At 41.5% G+C, this 19,092-nt stretch overlaps 1 protein-coding gene across 1 annotated transcript in view; it reads left to right on the forward strand.

Annotated features, from left to right (window-relative positions):
• Nucleotides 1–17,068, forward strand: part of LOC140538536 (spermatogenesis-associated protein 16-like) — a 135,117-nt gene extending 118,049 nt beyond the window's left edge. The window contains exons 8-11 of the mRNA XM_072661127.1: nt 2,831–2,943; nt 10,025–10,189; nt 12,134–12,217; nt 16,760–17,068. Coding sequence (XP_072517228.1) covers nt 2,831–2,943; nt 10,025–10,189; nt 12,134–12,217; nt 16,760–17,068 — 671 coding nt within the window. The remainder of the gene's footprint in view (nt 1–2,830; nt 2,944–10,024; nt 10,190–12,133; nt 12,218–16,759) is intronic.
• Nucleotides 17,069–19,092: the final 2,024 nt, after the last annotated feature.

Consider the following 19,092-nt stretch of genomic DNA (forward strand, 5'->3'; position numbering starts at 1 on the left):
CTCCCTTTTAACTCAAGTCTCTAATTCCAAGCTACACTTATCAGAGAAGGGACTGGACACAAGCAGAAGCCACCTAATCTCCAGCCAGAGAGTTCTCTCGCACACATTTTACACCATGCACCTACTCCTCAACCTAAACATAAATCGGACCCTCCTTAACTGAACCAAACTTAACCTAACCCTTATTTTAACTGTAACCCTAAATGTAACCATAGTAGAATGTGAAATTCTTACAGTTTATGCAGGAATGTCCAACCATTAATTAATTTTTTAGAAGCTCAGATATGGACAAAAGCTAAATCAGTGTAGCTATAGATTGCAGACAGGTTGTTTGTATTCCCGCCAGTTGATGGGAGCTGTAGGTTAAGTTGGCTGAGGAAGTAGAAGGCTTCTCAGCCTGGCCAGTACCAGAGAGCGCCCCAAAATATTTTAGAAATGCCCCTGAATTTGCATAAAAATGCAGTATACTAGTCAAACATCATTGTTACTGTTGGTACAGTTGTTGCACGATTTATCAAACTTTCAGAATAGGAATGAAACAGCCCAAACAACCAAACAACCATAAGACAATATATCAATTCAATTCACTTCAACTTTATTGTCATTATACTAATACAGATTTGTAAAGTACAACGAAACACTGTTAGACTAAATCACAGGTGCAGAATAGGTAGCACATAAACTAGTACAATAGTACAATTGACAAAACATCAGAAGGGGCATATACAATAAGTACAAAGACATTAAATACCAAAAATATACAAATATAAATATGTGGATGTGTAAATGTGTGCATGAAGATCAGTATAGAAAAGTATATAAAAGATCAGCATATCAAAATATCAGCATAATATAGACATCTCTCCCTCGCTGAGCTCAGGAACTAATAAAATCAAAGGAAACCTTCATGATGTCATGAGGTTAACCAAGTCAATAACGTGCTAGTTGGGTTGGAATCATTTTGCTGTAGGCTACACACACACACACTATGATGATGGGAAAAAAACAAGTGTGTAAAATGATCTCCTATTCTATGTAAGCTACTTGGAATATTCCACAGAAAATGGTATGTAGTGTTGCAGTATGTGTAAAGGCATAGCAAGCAACATAGCAGTGTAGGTGTTTAGTCTATTCATTCCATACTTGATAATTTTATACTCATAAAGAGACAGAAAAGCAGCTGCATAGCTTTATTTTTGGTTTGGTTTGCTTATTTTCTTTTCTTTCTTCTAAAATGAGCACCTGATGGCATAAGGAAACACATATTACATGACTGTTTACATAGACTGGACATGCAGCATTGTGTTTTATGTCTTCTTTTCCTTCATTACATTTCCAAAATCATTTGGTCTTAATACAGACGATATAACATCTATCACATCAGTACAAACCCAAACAATCCACAGTATCATAACACACACACCAGGGCAAATATTGTATTCATTATGTTTGTCTGACAGCTAAAAATGCAGCAACAAATCAAAGGTGTACCACATTACGGGTCAAGACTGTTTTGTCCACACCCGTTTCACTTGTTTCCTCTTGATTTTGTTGTTGTCTGCATTGTGTTTGGTAAAAGTTGATGATGACAAGATTCTTTAAGATACTGTACATATGTTTTGTAATTTGTTATGCATGTGTTGCTTTTTCAACTGCCAGTCGAGGCTTTTTTCCAGTCTTTCCAGTCACTTAATAGGAGCATTTCCGAATGTCTCAGTTTTAGTGGAAAGTAAATGTAAATGTATTAATAATAACTGCACCAGATTAGTGTGGACGTACGTTTAGACCTTTTTTTTTGTTCACGTGTGCTGTTGATTTGACACTCAAGAATTAATACAAGTTTTGAATTTCCATCCCGTGACAGCGTTAACTGAGAGTCAAGACTAATCCAGTTCATCTTGGTGGCATACAATGTGCACAGGTCTTATTCCTAATGATTTCACACAAAGCAGACCACAATTTGTCTGTATATGGGCAGCTGCACAAGCCGCATACCTAAATCCACTACAGAGTACAAATCTAGGATTCAGTTTTTTTTTAGTGATGAATGTTTTTGGCATAAAACTAATCCTTAAATCTTTTGGCATTGGTTTAAGTGCTGTCTACATTAAAATAACAATACTACTACTACTAATAATAATAATATAATCAACCAGAATCAAATGTTAACAAAAGTGTTAAAGTGTTTAGATTATCACATCTTAAATACCAAAGCACTTCCTTAACACATGCAGGAAACTGACCCCCTGACATTCCCCCCATTCAAGCCGCCCAAAAATTACAGGGCCCATATGATGTATTGACTGCAATGATATCAAATGTCTTAATGAACCTTGGGTGCATGTAGAGCCAGCGTGGCAGAGAGGGCCAAGCTGGGAGATGGACTGCCACTGGCCAGCTAGCAGAGCAGGGTTGAAGAGGTCAGCATAGCTAGCTCTGTAGCTGCGAGCATGTACTGCTAAGAGGAGGAAAATCAATGCATTTGTGTAATGTATCAAAGGCCCAGACTCCACATGGGTCTGTAAAGTAATCAGTCATCGGCAGGGGACCGTGGCAGCTTTATCAAATGCTTGTATCCAAGTCCCCACTGCAGTTTCTTGGGAACATGTACAGCATAAGAAACAGGCACAGGTTACCAGAACAAACTGACTGGATGGAGGTGACACCGTCGAAAATGATGATGTCCGTAAAAATATTTTTTGATGTTGAAAAAAATGACCTAAACAAAAACTTTATCAGAACTGTCTGACTGTGTTTTCAGAGTTTAAACTAATCAAATGATTAGGTTCAATGTATTACAGTAAGACTGTGTCTTCCTCTGACTTTTTAGGGCCCCAAGCTCCATTTACACCACCAACACCCGAGCAACTACATCGGATGTATGAGACTTTAGGGAGGAGGATTCTGCCTGTTCTAGATTTTATCAAATGCACCAAGATAGCTGTGGGTATACTCTTTACCTTATAGGTTTTTAACTGCTCTTGGACGAGAAGGCACATCAAGGTGTGTAAGTGGCAGCACCTCACACCACTCCTGTTGGAAGGACTCCTTTAGCACAGACAATGACTTTTTTAAATTACATTTCCTTTACCTAGATTCATCAAACCATTGTTTTTAGACTTGTCAGTGATTTGATTTATTAAGTGAATTACGACTATCGACTTCAGAAGGATTTTTTATTGCATGATTTCTATTACGTGCAAAACATTAGTGTTTGGCTTGAGACAATACTTCCCTCCAAAATTCTAGGCACTTTAGATACTGAGTTCCATGGTGTATATTAGTGCACCTGGCACCTGCTTTAACTCAGTCGTGTTCCTAGTACAAATTACAAAGATGAGGTGGAATTTACTGCCTGCATTCCATACATCTCCATACACTTCTAACAAACTTAGAAGGCACAGTTAAGCAACAGCAGGCACAATCATTATGATAAATACAGTCTAACAGGCCAGCGCTGGAAACGCTACAGGCAAGGAGATTGGCCTTAAGCCACCAGCCACCTAAAAGTCAGCAACTCTCTTCATTTTCTGATTTATATTGACATGTTCAACCCCACAGGCTTTTCTCTACTGACTAAATAGAGAAGCATGGGGCTGGCCAAGGCAATATTAGAGGTCCTTAAACAAACAAAAAGAGTGTAGTTGTATTTTAGCTTTATTAAAATAGTGGCCAATTTAATTTCTTATCTTTTATACAAACAAAAAATATAACTATCACCAGAACAACACTCGTTTTGTGCATCGTTATCCCACATTTACAGTTAATGCATTGTCTTCATGCTCTAATTTTCCCTTTTCTTAACAATTTTCAGCTATGGTTAGATAGCTATATATTTCTGTGTTGTGACATTGTGACAAGACCATGTTACAGTCAATGGCTTAAACAGGGTGGTGAGAGAAATCGCAATAGTGTTTCTAAGAGAAGTACAATAGACCCTCTCTCATTTATAACTGGATTCTTATTGGGATTCCTGGAAATGAATGGTCGCGAAAGACACCAGCTACCTTTTCATAAAGGCAGAATATGAAGAAAACATGACCACCAAGTTGCAGTTTTTCCAAATTGATTTTCCCTTCGCTCTCCTAGTGTCGAAGTGCACATTAAGCCTTGCTCTGAAGTACTGTCTCCCAGATGAGTGAGCGGAAGCAGCTTAATCAGCAGGTTACGGGAAAGAAATGTTTTGGTTGGCTGGCTACATCTCTGTTATCAAGACAGCCAATATGGAAGGTCCCCAGCGTTAAAGCACGAGTGAACTCTAAATATTTTTTTATCGACAAGCATTTTCACAGACATGCTCCTTGTAGCATTTGTTTCAAACAAATGTTTCACATTAGCCGGGCATGTTCCAAACCTGGTGAGTGTGCCCCCTTGTGGTTGCTAATTCAGTTCTGCTGCGTCTGTAACTCATTATTATCATATTATTATTATTATTATTGTAACATATTATTATTATTATATCATATTATTATTATAACTCATGTTATCAACCCCCTAACGTGCAGGAGAACAGCTGACACCGAGATTGGTTAAACTGGTTTCAGCATGTCAGGACATTAGTGGTCTATCACTGGCCATGGTGTCTTTTTGTCTGTCATTGTTTAGGTTCCCCTAAATTGCTTGGTTTGCATGCCTTGCTTTGATTATGTCAGACATGTTCTCAGACAGGTAAAAAGGTAGATCAATGGACCTTTAATCTGCCCTTCCTTCGCTGATAGCTGAAGGAGCAAAGGCATCTGTCAGAAAAGGGGCTAGAAATACGTTCAGACAACCTCTCAATGAACCACAATAGTAAGCCTGCATTGAGAATTGCAGTAAGTTGCCTGCAGGAAATGTGCAGTAAATGCATTTAGGCCTTGTTGAGCCACAGGGGTTGAGTGCAGGGATACACTTTAAGGGGGTTCAGCCCTTGGTTAGCTCCCACATCAGTGATCCACTCACTGATCAGGAACAAAAATACCATCAGTACCATCTGCAGGCTATAACAGACTGCAAACACTCACATAGATCAAGTTTTCATTTCATTTGGATGGCTCGACTCACTGGGTGTTTATTTTGAAGGGGGTTATTGAATTTGAGTTGCGACAGTGGCTGCACGAGCACCACAGAGACATGATTCTTATTGCATTAGTCACTCATTCTCAGGCAAGGCCAGACAAAGGAAATTCCATTACCCCGCTATTAAAAACAGAATCGATTTTATCCGAATTGTGAGCAATGCATTTATTCGGTGAATAATGTGTCTCACCAGAGTCAAAATGAACACCAAGCTCTTTATTACTAATTTGACCCAAACTATTCTTTGTTAAGGTTCTGATTATTAATGACACATTATCTGAAATATATCAATATTTAACTAGTTGTTGGTGAGGGAAAGGCTCATGATATTTACCAACATAAGTATGTAAATTGCATCCCTCTCCAGCTACAGTGAGCATTTGCTGACATCGAAAGAAAGAAAAAAAAAAGCATATGTGATTTATCTTTTCATCAATGCCTTCTTACCTAATGGTAATGCGACAATTAACGAAACATTAGCTCTGCTCTACAGGCAATTAGGCAGCCACAGCGATGTGGGGAAATGGTTGCATATAGATAATTACAAAGGAGTTCTGATCATCAGCACTCTGTCCTTCTCAATACTGCATCATCCCAAACCGCTGGCAGAGGCGCAGAGGGTGCACAAAGAAAATAATCCCATGAAATATTCAGCAGGGGAAAACAACATCACTCGTAAAGAAGGAGAGTAGGACTCTTTCTCTCTCTCCTTCTCACACCCTCCCCCTCTCTCCCTCTCTCTACTCTTCTTGGGTTATTGAAAGTAAACAGCGCAGTGTGGCTCACGGTGGGGGGAAAAAAAACGGGGCCTGCCCAGCCGTGAGACAGTGGCAGGGAAAAATGAAGCATGCTGGAGGATATGTATCTGTAATAAAAATGACCATAAAGAGGATGAATGACAGCGAGGATAATAGCAGGCCAAGCCGAGCTAAGGAAAAGAAGTTTGGGGAAGCAAGGAGCAGAGCATCATTTAGACAAGTGACCTCACCAGGACAAAAACAGCCCATATGGGAAAAGGGGGTGGTGGCGGTGGTGGTGGTGGTGGTGGGGGTTAAGAGGAGTCAACCTTGAGGACAGGTAAAGGAGGGTTTGTGAGTTTGTGACTGTGACTTGTGTGTTAAGTTTGGCAGCAAGGGAGAGGTGTAGCGCTGCAGAAAGAGAGGAGGGAAATGAATTGCAATTTTTCAAACATGATTTCTAGCCTTTGGTGGAGGAGAACAAAAGGAGCGACCCCCTTTTTTTGTCAGCTTTTGTCAGTGTGGGGGAGCAAGCACACAACAGGAGATGCCAGGAGATATCTGACGTGATGAATTGGCTAGGAACACAGAGATGCCTCTCCAGAGCTGTACCAGGTCTACTGAATTGCTCTTAGGACCACTGAAGTCTAGGGGAGCTGTCAGCTCCTTGCTGAGCAACAGTGTGCTGATACCCTGGAAAGTGTATGCTTGATTAGCATGTGTGTTGTTAGCCTGTTTTGAAAGGTCACTGTTATTCTTGCACATAAACCTAGTATTAATGCCTCAGAATTCATAGCGGTCAATGAATGCATGCTAGGGCACGCTGAACATGACAGATAAACAGAGATAGGTGTTAGGAATAGGAAGGTAGGAAATAGGGAATAGGGTGATAAGAAATAGAAGTGTGCACACACACACACACACACACACCATCATCATCATCATCATCATCACTGTCACATTAAAGACTGATATTTCCAAAAAGTTACATTAACTTTCAATAGATGTCAATGTCAAATATATTCCATTTGGAGCATTTCTATTGGCCCGTTCATCATGAAATTGTGACACAATGTGAAGAACAAATACCAGATTTAGCAAAAATGGAGATGCAAGTTTTTTTGTAACAGTGATGATATATACACTATATGGACAAAAGTATTGGGACACCTGCTCATTCATTGTTTCTTCTGAAATCAGGGGTTTCAAAATTAGTTTATCCTTTTGTTGTAACTGTCTCAACTGTAGATTTTCTGCTAGATTTTGGAGCATTGCTGTGAGAATTTGATTGCAGACAGCCACAAGAGCGTTAGTGAGTTCAGGATGTTGGATGGTCGCCACCCCACCTCCCCAAATCCCAAATTGCAATAGTATTGCACAGCTCAATGCTGGGGATGCTTTAGCCAACACCTGACTTTAGGCATGGTGCCAATTGGTTCATGTTTATCTGCTCCAGAGAGTCCTATTCTTTTGGCAATACCTGTGTACAGGCACTAGACAAGCTGTGTGGGTGTGCATTCGCATATCTGTGTCAGTAATGGGTACAACTTGGCTGAATGCATTCCCTAGAAGGGCTGTCCACAAACATTTGGATATATATATATATATATATATATATATATATATATATATATACAGTCATGCCCGAAAGTATTCATACCCCTGTCAAAGTTTGACTTAAATTTACTTTTATTTAACCAGAAGTTATATTTTTGCCTTGAAACGACACAGGCATCTCCCAGGAGATAACACGATGATGTACAAGAGGCATCATTGTGGGAAAAAGTATTTCTCAGCTTTTATACACATTTGAACAAAAAGTGGCATGTCCAAAATTATTCATACCCTTTGAAAACTGTCACAGTATATGGGAAAATCCAAAGTTCTATACCATTCCAAATAGTCCAAGCTGTTTTAAAGCATCCTAATTACCCTGATTCATTGGGAACAGCTGTTTTAATCAACTCAACAGGAGAAAAACAGCAGCTCTCTGCAGTTGGTTTGTGGACAGTCATGGCTAAGACAAAGGAGCTCACTAAGGACCTGCGGCTGTGCATTGTGGCCGCTCACAAGTCAGGAAAGGGCTATAAAGCCATATCAAAATGTTTTCAAGTTCCAGTGGCTACAGTGCAAAGTATTATTAAAAAATACAAGAAGTTCCGCACTGTGGAAAATCTCAGAAGATGTGGTCGGAAGCCAAAAGTGACACCTGTGCTGGCCAGGAGAATAGTGAGAGAGGTGAAGAAAAATCCAAGGATCACCACCAAGGCCATCCTGGTGAATCTGGACTCTGCTGGTGGCGACATCTCAAGGCAGACAGTTCAACGGACACTGCACACTGCTGGGTTCCACGGACGCAGGCCAAGGAGGACACCACTTCTCCAGAAAAGGCACACAAAAGCCCGCTTGACCTTTGCAAATGCTCATCTGGACAAAGAAGAAGACTTCTGGTGTTCTGTTTTATGGTCAGATGAAACAAAAATTGAATTGTTTGGCCACAATGATGTGTGCACCATTTGGCGTAAAAAAGGAGAAGCCTTCAACCCTAAGAACACCATCCCCACTGTCAAACATGGTGGTGGGAACCTAATGTTTTGGGGGTGTTTTTCAGCCAATGGACCAGGGAACTTGATCGCAGTAAATGGCACCATGAAAAAAGAGCAATACATCAAGATTCTCAACAACAACATCAGGCAGTCTGCAGAGAAACCTGGCATTGGGAACCGGTGGACATTTCAGCATGACAACGACCCAAAACACACAGCCAAAGTGGTGAAGAAATGGTTAGCAGACAAAAACATTAATGTTTTGCAGTGGCCCAGCCAGAGTCCTGACTTGAATCCAATTGAGAATCTGTGGAGGGAGCTAAAGATCAGGGTGATGGCAAGGAGACCCTCGAACCTCAAAGAGTTGGAGCTCATCACTAAAGATGAATGGGCAAAAATACCAGTGGAGACATGCAAAAAGCTGGTCAGCAATTACAGGAAGCGTTTGATTGCTGTAATAGCCAATAAAGGCTTTTCTATTAATTATTGAGAAGGGTATGAATAATTTTGGACATGCCACTTTTTGTTCAAATGTGTATAAAAGCTGAGAAATATTTTTTCCCACAATGATGCCTCTTGTACATCATCGTGTTATCTCCTGGGAGATGCCTGTGTCATTTCCAGGCAAAAATATAATTTCTGGTTAAATAAAAGTAAATTTAAGTCAAACTTTGACAGGGGTATGAATACTTTCGGGCATGACTGTATATATATATATATATATTTACCAGGTGATGTTAGCTGAGATGGGGGGGGGGGGGGTAAATAGGAATTGATTTACATCAATAATTATTTATATATCAAAATATGTCAATAACCTGTATTATTTAAATGAATCTATCATTTTCATTAAAGAGTGCTTTGCTATGAATGACCAAATATGCCAGATAGAAATATTCAATCTTGGCGCATTTCTTAAATTTTAGTCTGTAGCTATTGTAGTGTATTATAGCATATTACGCTCATGGTGCATCTAGGTTGTCATATTTCAGTTATTTTAACTTATTTTAACAAGGTTCATGGGTTCCGGTTCCAAAAGTAATGTTTATCCCAGTTCAGACCCAGTACAATTCCCAATAAATTACTGGAAAGAAAAATGCGTGAACAGAAACCAATACATTACCTGCAGTGAAGCTCAGATTACACAGCCAGCAAAGTGGAGCATTTATGTGAGACTATGAAAATGCATTTTGAATATGATTCTAGACAGAAACAGCAAAAATCTACCCTGCTTGTGTGTGTGAGAGAAAAAATGTGCAGCACTGCCAGGAAAGCAAAATAGTTCTGCGATGTTTTTCTTCTTACAGTCGAGTTTTCAAGGTCTAAATGATGCAAAGCTCAAACACTACCTAGTAAAAGTATTGAATAATGTCCTGGGCTTAAAGTATGAAAGGGGCATAAGTCTCATAATGCCTTTAAATCTTTATAGAGGTGAAAGAGAGCTTTCCTCACTTTAGAAGTGTCTAGTCTCTAAAATATGAATATTAGTGAGATTTTCATTACTAAGCATTAAATCTATGGAAGCTCAATATCAGCCAATGTTATGAATGTGTCAGTTGTGGCATCAGTAAATGGGATATTGTAGTGAAGAATGAAATTTATATATATATATATATATATATATATATATATATATCAGTGAATGTAGTGCAAATGGATGTCCTTGTGTCTGTGAGTGCTTAGGCTGGGTTCTCCACCGGTTCAGGACTAATAGAGAGGCTTCAGTATGCAGACTGCCTGGTCCAGCTGAGGAGGGTCAAGGAGCATGGCGAGGTCCTGCAGCACACATTAGCAGAGCTGGCATTAGCACCCTACCTACAGAAGATTAGCCCTGCTGATATGACTCTGGTGAGCTGCACACTGATGCCTTGCTCATGTATCCCCCCCCCCACCCCCACCCCCCCCCCTTAGATAGAAAGAACAGAACATGATTACAACTACAGGTACAAGGCATTGTCAGGTCCCATTAAAACCCTGTTCTATCTGCCACGCCTTGTGCCAGGATATGGCTGTCCCTTTGACACTGCGTAAGAATGGGTTCCAAATGGGTTCACCTGCTTCTTAACCGTCCTTAACCATAAGCTAGAGTTGATTGGGGTTCAGTTTTAAAGGGTGACTGCTGTTGTAGAGGAGGGCGTGCGGCAGGTACGTCCCACAGGCCCCCTGCCCCTGTTATCACACAGCACTCGGCCTGTGCGACTAGCCTAGCTTGTTTTAATAAAGTCTTGAATTATGCATGCCAATAAGCAGGGCTTTGTGTTGAATATTTATGAGACAGCAGGAAGGGAAATAGAAGGCGGACGCCTTTTTGTGCGTGCATGTATAGGAACAAGGGAAAAGGAGAGAGAGAGAGAAAAGGAGAGAGAGGCCGAAAGAAGAGCTGGCATAAAGCTGGTTCTGGTATGTAGAGCTGACGCTCTGTAATTGCCTCTTTACTAGATTAGTGTCGCACAGTGGTGAGCTTAGCCTAGATCAGTGCAGCGTGATGCATATGATATTGCTACCAAATCTGTCATGAATAGGGAGCCGTGGAGGCATCCAATTAGTATGATGTTTGTATGGGCTCAATAGGGCATAGCTTAGAATCAGACGGGCACATTAGAAGGCTCCCCTCAAACAAAGCTGATAGTTAAATAGCAGTGTGGCATTTACAGTATACATACAAGGATGATTACAAGGATACTAGCATATGTCCATGAATACTAAAGCAACATTATGTAGCATTTGTACCTTTAAAAAACAGTATAAAAATCATTGTGATGCTCCGCTGACTGTAATGAGGAGAATTGTGTTGATATTGTTGTTACTTCAGGCTCCACAGAAGCAGGCAGGACAATGATTGTAATTAATGCTGTGTCATATTCGAGTCAAATCCTGTAATATTTCTCTATGACACATCAGTCCACATGCTTCTTGTACTTTAAGTAATGCTTCTGTATCTCTAAGCCTGTCCAGAAATGCATGTGTCCTTGAGGGGAGGCTCCAAGTTCTAATGTCACTTCCCGACTGTAACTTGCATAATGCTATTTTGAGGATGAAAGAGAGTCATTTTGACATAGTTCTAGGTTTTGAAGTATTGCTGGATGTAAAAAAAAATATAATAATAAATAAATAAATAATCAATATCCCTCGATTGGCTGTGGCTATCTATAACTGACTGGCTGAAGTGAAAAATAAGCAGTTTAATGTTCTCTCCTTTTGAAGTCTTAATAATTCAAGACACAGGGCGCTTTGTTTAGAGTGCCCCTGTAGAAGGCTCTCTCTTTTTCTCTCTCTCTCTACAGAGACGCTGGGCGAGGTAAAAGAGAGAGAGAGAAAAAAAGCAGCTAAAAACAGTGCTCACAGGTGTCCTGCCATTTCCTCCTCCTGTTCCTTAGAGTGCTGTATGCCTTCCCTGCCTTCCTCTCCCTCTCCACACTCTCTCCATCCCGTTGCTGCAGACAAATGGAGCTCAGAGGGCAGCCCCATGTATATTACTTCCTTCCTTCCTTGCTGTGATGGATGAGTGGTGTTTGTCAATTTGTCTGCTTTGTCTAGCCCTCAAACCTGGCAAGCATGTGGGGGGTTGGGGGGTGGTGGGGGGAGAGGGGGGCGGTAGGCCCCTCTCTCTCCCTCCGCTGCCCTGGCAGCAGTTGAGGGGATTGACATGGTGGTTCTCATTGTATGAGGAATGAGTTATTAAAATCATCCGCCAACAAATGATTTTTTAATTAGCCTTTAAGGCGTCGTGTTTAGAGAAGTTATGGCGGACGCGTGAATTGCGCTCTGATAATCTTTATCTCCGGCCCACAGCTGCAGGCTCTAATGGCAGACACCATGGACACCCTTGAAGGCAAGCGGCCTGATCAGGAACGTGTGTGGAATGCAATGCAAAAGGTAAATAGAGGGAGAAAGGGAAAAGGACAATGAGTGTGTGCAAATGCCACGGCGTCTCACACACACACACACACACACACACAAACACCAACGAGTGTCACACAGAACCATCACCCTGTGCAATGTCTTGCGCACATTCTGCAGATGCCTCTCAGGAATCAAAAGAAAGATTTGACATATCAAATCAGAGAAAAAAAGGGGAAAAATCATTTGTGTGTGTGGTTTAGAGAGTTCCTTTTGGCATTGCTGTCACCTCTGTTGCGATTAATCAGAGGCTTCTGAACTTGCAAATGGCAAGCCTGTCATACGGAAGAGGTGGCTATTTGAAATTTCTGTCCAAATTATTCTCCCTTGCTAATTAGCGTGGCTCTGGCATTTGAAATCGTTACTTAGAGCAGTAAATGAAAGCCCTTTCCCAGCAAGAAGCTTTGAAGAAAAAAAAAAGAAAGATCCTTGAATCAAAAGTGCCACATATAGCCGCTTTCGAATTGTCTGCCTGAAGGCGGAGGGATCCGTTCTTTCGGCCCTATTTACCACAGCTTGCCTGGTTGCATTTCCACTGACCCCCCTGCTTAGGTGAGTAAGTAACTGCTGGTAAATATTCAGCGCTGAGCTTGGATGAAGATTAATAGTGTCAGCTGTGATAGAAACATCACAGTGGGGAGGTGCTATAGTGTAAGCTAAAAAAATTCTTCAGGTAGAACTAGGGTAAATGAGCTTGTCTTTGTAGTGGAGTACAGCTCTTCTGACTGCAGGGAATTCTACCTGTATTTAATGGGACAGCTTAGAAGACAGAGGGCTTCTTCACACACTCCATACTTTACTTACCTTCAAACAACTAGGATGCCTTGTACAAGACAAGCGATCGCTCATATAAATGTATGAAGGTGAGCATCAGAACAGTGATCAAATTCCAATTGTGCTAAATATGGTCAGGTATGGTGCAGAAATCTGCTTGTGTTCTAGTTGCCTATCCCGCCCATTGCCCCATTCCCCCCGTTCTTTCCCACCCCTCGGGTTGCCAGGTACGGAACACAATAGCAAGGAAACCCAGAGTGCTGCAGCCATGGAAGCGAGCAAGCGACCTGGATCCGCAGAAACAGCATTAGGTGCTACTAAACTCAAGAGGACACGCATGGTAGATGAATAGGCCAAGCTAAAATTGCCCTTCAGGTGCGAGTGAATGGTTGTGTGTCGTACCTGACAATATACTTGCACTATACATGCACCCTACGATTCTGGGTAGACTCTGGAGCCACCACAACCCTGAGCAAGTGAATCCATAATTTGTTGCTGCCACAGAAAAATGGCATTTATGGTTATTATAGTCATTATATTTGGTTTAAATTACACACACTATTTTGAATGTAGTTAAAAGCAGGTTTGTGTCTGCAAATATTGTTATTTTCCATTGTTTTAGATATATAGAAATATTAATGTTCCGGTTAGTGCAGAATCAGGTTAGAGACTGAAATGTATATGATATTGTGATTGGTGTCATAGGAGCAGTTAGAAAGTTTGGACAGGATCCACAAGGCGCCAAGTGTTTAGCATCTGAGTGGTTTGTGTTTCAGGATCTGAGAGACAGTAACGAGATGACAGGGTGTTGGTTTTGGCCTAGGCTCTCTGGGGCCCTGCGGTGTCTGGGCCCGTGATGGTGATGAATAGTGCTGGGCCAGAAGAGCTGACACTCACACACTCAGACAGTGCATCAGCGGGCCAGTCGCTCCCAGCCACGGCCTAGTGTGTCGCCGGGGGTTACTGATGGGCCTTATTAATCACCCCATCAGGCTTCAGCACCTCAGCGCTGCTCTGCTCCCTCACACATGCTCACACACACACACACACACACACACACACTCTCCCACAAACGGCCCGCTTTCACTCCAGATCTGTCCCATACATCATCCACCGTTAGAGGTGGGGAGCCAAGAGGGCAGGGTTGCAACTGATCTCAGAGCAGCCACAGTTTAAATGCTAAAAGCAGGAATATGGGGCTCTGAGACTGCATACATGAACACACTGTGATCACAGTTCTGGAGAAATAGGGCAGTACATCCTGCTTATTAATCATCCCTCAAACACGGTTGCATTTAGTGAATACTGACAACTAGATGTTATAAATGTCTGCTATCTAATCCTACTACCCTTTACTACATAGGTTCCCAGTCAGGTATTGTAGAACAACAAAGAATGAGAAGTATTTCCTAAAAAGAATTCTTTTGAGGGCACCCTCATTAAATCCATACTTGAAAAATGTTAAAATTACATATTTTAAACACCAAAAATATGTCAACCTGAGTCATTGATAATTAAATAAATATTCTTAGAAAATAAATATAATCGTATTGCTTTTATAAACGGAATCATGATCAATATAATTTGGCTTATGATTTGTCAGATTTACAAATATTCACCCTCTATAAAGTGACCGACCTAATCAGCTGTGTAGGTCCAGGCAGTTGGTTCCAGTAGTCTCGCAGTTGGTAAAATAGAGAGCGCCTGAGTTCAGTGAATGTGTCTCACATGATTGTAGTATAAAGACAACTGTCTTGAAGGTCCCAGTCTCTGGTTAATCAGGCCACCATGATACCTTACATTATATATTTTTAATTGAATTGACAAAACTTTATAGAAATCAGTTTTTACAGACATTAAAGTGCATTATGTGAGTAAATACTTTTTTAGAATCACTGAATAATAATCTCATGTAATTCAAAATCAGTTATTTATATTTATTTCATTTTAAATTCAAGAGCCAATCAGATATATCATGTTATACTGTACTGGTTTATTTTTCAGTATTCTCACTGAGCCTCCAAAGGGTCATTAAGTGCAGAAGTCCAGCACACCCCATAAAATTCACGGATCATGAAAGCTTTAAAATGCAGAAATTCCTAATCAGTGATCAGACCACTTCATAAATTTTCCAAGTGGTGGCAAACCTTACCTTATAGAATGGTATCACAGGAGCATGGGTAATTCATGAAGCTTGGAAACACACATAAAATGGGAACGAGACTCAAGTCAACAGTTGAAAGCTGTTTATCTGACGAACACACTGATGGTTGTGTTTTGATTTAAAAAAAGATTGAAAAAAAAGACTGGATTTCTTATTAGCTTTGATGAGTCAGTGGATGCAGATGCTCGGACCGCCTGCTCCGTCAGCCTGAAATAAACGCACTCTGCTCCTTTCCTGCATTCGATGCCCTGAGCATCCGTGAGGTGCGGAAATATCTGTGCGTACTACACGCTCGGGAGTGTTTTACACCCTGGTGTGCCACATTCTATTTCAACCCCTTGTCCCTGAAAAGCGTGAAAGTGATGCATAGCTGGGGCTTTTATGCTGTGGTGCCCATGAGCACGGTCCAGAAGAAAGAAAAAAAAAAAAGAAAAAAGATCAAGGCCTTAAAAGGGCTTCAGGTAAATGACCTGTCGGAGCAAACATTTCAATAGCTATCTGCCAGCAGAGAGTGTGGAAAAGACTGCCAAAAAGGTCAGCTGGGGTTGGAGAGAAGGCATGCCATCAGTGAGGGTGCATAATTTGCAGTCAGCAACAGCCAGTCTTCTGGCCCTGTGGTGGAGACCTTTTGTTTTGGCTGCAGCACTGATAGAGACTGACAGCTTTGATGGGCGTTTTGACAGCTTTTGTATCAGACACAAGGCCTGCGGGTTGGCCCTAAAACTGTGCTGGTCAAAACCGGGTCTTTTAAACTCCCCTGTGTGTGTCGGCGCCTCTCTCCCACTCCCTGTATCTCCCTTCCTCCCTCCTTTACTCACTCACTCTCACTCACTCACTCACTTACTTTCTCTCACACAGCAGAGATGCGAGCTGCACATTAATAGAAGATTTAATGGTTCCTCAGTCGAGGCCTGGCTCTGTTCTGTATGTGTGTTTGTGTGCGTGTGACCGCTCAGTGTCCATTGCTCCATTAGAGAAGTGGAAGAGGGAGTGCATTTAGGAAGTGGAATGACTGCGAAGTCCACTCCTGTGCTGAATTTACATCAGTCCCAGGGGGGGAAAAACCTCTCAGACTAAAGCCGTGTCTTGGGCTGAATTCAGACCACATTGGTAAACAGACCTTTCCTTCCCACCCAGGCCCCCCTCCTTGCTAGACTTCTCTCCCTCTCTCTCTCACACACTTTGTCTCTGAGCCCTGCCTCACTTTAGACTCTTTTCTTTTCTATAGTATCTCCTGTCTCCAAATAGGCTTTTTAATTCATTTCTTCATCGTGCATTCGCTTTCATATTTCACTCCCGCTTCTCTCTTATTGTCTGAGTGCCGCAAAAAAAAAACCTTCTCATGCCTGGCCATCTATTCCAAAATGAGAGGATGGAGTATGGGGTGGGGGTGGGGGGGGGGTGCAGTCTTGTGGAGGTAATTAAGTCTCCAAGGGGGCCTTGCCATGGCCAGAAGAGAAAAAAGGCATTGATCTGTAACCCTTTTGATAGCTGGTCTGCATGCAAAGCATGATGACTATTGTGCACTCCTGGCCTGTGCTGCTTTCACAGTTTTCTTTGTGTGGACGTTGCTCTTATAGGTGGGACTGATTGAGGACATGTTGTATCAGTGGGAAGAGACCTACCTAAAGAATACGGCCCTCGGGGTTGCCAAGAAAGAGAAAGCCAAGGAGAGGAACGCTTTACAAGAGCCTAAAAAAGGGTCTTCCAAGGAGCCGGTTCTGCAGGGAGTCCCCCAAGCTCAGCCGCAAACAGACCCCAGCTTCAGGGAGCATCGCTCACTTTCATCTCCTTACACTACACTCAGCCCACCTCCAGCACTCCGTACTCCAGACACAGCCACTCATCTTCAGAGGGAGCCTCCAGCAGCCCCCATTACTCCACACTGACAGAAATAAATGGGCTCTGCAGCTCGACCATCTCTCTGATTTAGGGTCTCCTTTTTTAACCTACCTCCCCTTGTTTACTAGTCACACCCAGCGTCTCCAGCTGAGCTTTCCAGGCAAAAGAAGGCCTATGTGAGGGACAAATGCATCACAGGGTGACTGTTCAATTTAAGCACAGGAAGAAACTGGTGCCTAAACATGCTCACGATCTGTGCATATAAAGTAATTGAGTCAAAGTAGAAGTCGTGGTGCTTTTTTGATATGCTGTGAAATACCATGTACTAAATAGTAGCCCTTTTTAGATGAAACACACAAATGAATAAATGGAACAATGTATTTGATAATTAAGCTATTTTACATAGAATTGTACACTGCAGCCACAAAGGCCTAGAGCTTATTTCCATTATGGGTGGGAGGGTGATAAACTACTAACTGAATAATAATAAGAGGTTTTACTGTTGACACTTTTGGATATTACTGATGCGTCTGAAAAACCTTACTTTCTTGCTTGAGCACTCCATTGCTTTACATAGTTAAGACAGCCATAAGGGTCTGTAGTGGCACTATCAGCTAAATGTAGGGTGGGATTGATCAAGTAGCTTCCAACATGTTGAGCAAACACCATCAGCGGAGCCCTCGTCACTCACGCGCTACACGCTTGATTGACCATCCGGCACAGCCCCGCTGCACACACACATACATACACACCTAAGTGCTCCCACACGAGGAGCCATTTTCACAAATCAGGCTGTATTGACAGCCAAGGCACTTTCCAATACTGCATGTAACACACACCTCTACATTTAACTCATTGCTGATTCATTTGCTGATGCTCTCGACTTTGTGACATTCCAGCACTTAGTTAACCAAGCCCTATTATAGACACACTTTGCCTATACAGAGCTCAATCCTTAATCCGTTTTGAATAGGCCGGGTGGTGCCTTAAGGCAATTAGAGGCTGGCAGCTAGTGACTGAGGTTTGTGGAAAGTTGTGATCAGCAATAAGAGTGCCTATTCATTTCAATGCAGAATAAATTAATGGCGCCTATCGAGTGGTCAGAAGGGGAAACCATTTGCATTGTTCAGTATTGGCATGCTGTAGAGATTAATTATACCCGTGGTGTTTTGTAATTGATAAGCAATTATTATAATCCCAGCTTACATGTATAATGCATAAAGGCATAAGGGAAAAGGGTTAAATGTGCCGAGCTATAGCAGGTTTTTTGGGAGGAATGCTGTTTTGGACAGAAAATAAAAATATATATCATTTGCTAATTGTTTGTCAAATCCCATTCCTCCAAACAATGCTCCTTGACTTTAGTCATACCTGTTTAAAGAATTTGACTTGAGTGCTGGAAACTAGGAATCATGTAAACTAGGAATTGATTAGGAAGTTGGAAAACTGGAAAGTTATCCAGTATTGGCAGAAATCATTGGGATTGTATATCCAGTGCAGTTACTAAATATCAATCCAACAGTGCGGCCATGGTGGCAGGAACTAAAAAGAGCCAAAATCAGAGTCACTTAAAGCAACTGCCGCTGGAGTGTGTGCATAATCCACAGCAGCATCACTGAACAGTGATGAACATTGCTGTCAGGACAAAGCCTTGCATCTCCACTATTTTTCCTCAATTTGCAAAAAGCAACTCCTAAACAACAGCCTACTGTCTCACAATACACATATCTGGTAATCATTTAAATGCAAAGTTAAAAGGTTATTAATTATTTTACTTTTGATAATTCTGCAACAGCTAAGAAAACTGAATAAATTGGTATATATTATATGGACAAAATGATTGGGAAAAAGCTATTTGTTGGACCTACTGTCTCTACTGTCCAAGGAGGTGAGGATTTCATTGCATTCAGTGACAAAAGAATTTGGCAAGGTCAGGATGTTGGATGATCAATCCTTTATCTCAGTTCCGAACTTAAAGAGCTACATAATAGATATTTATCATCCCAATAACTGACTGTTTGTCATTTTGTGTTTGTTTGTTTGTTTTCTCTCTTTTTTTCTCGCATTAATG

This window comes from Salminus brasiliensis, chromosome 17 (genome assembly GCF_030463535.1).
Source record: "Salminus brasiliensis chromosome 17, fSalBra1.hap2, whole genome shotgun sequence".
NCBI lineage: Eukaryota > Metazoa > Chordata > Actinopteri > Characiformes > Bryconidae > Salminus > Salminus brasiliensis.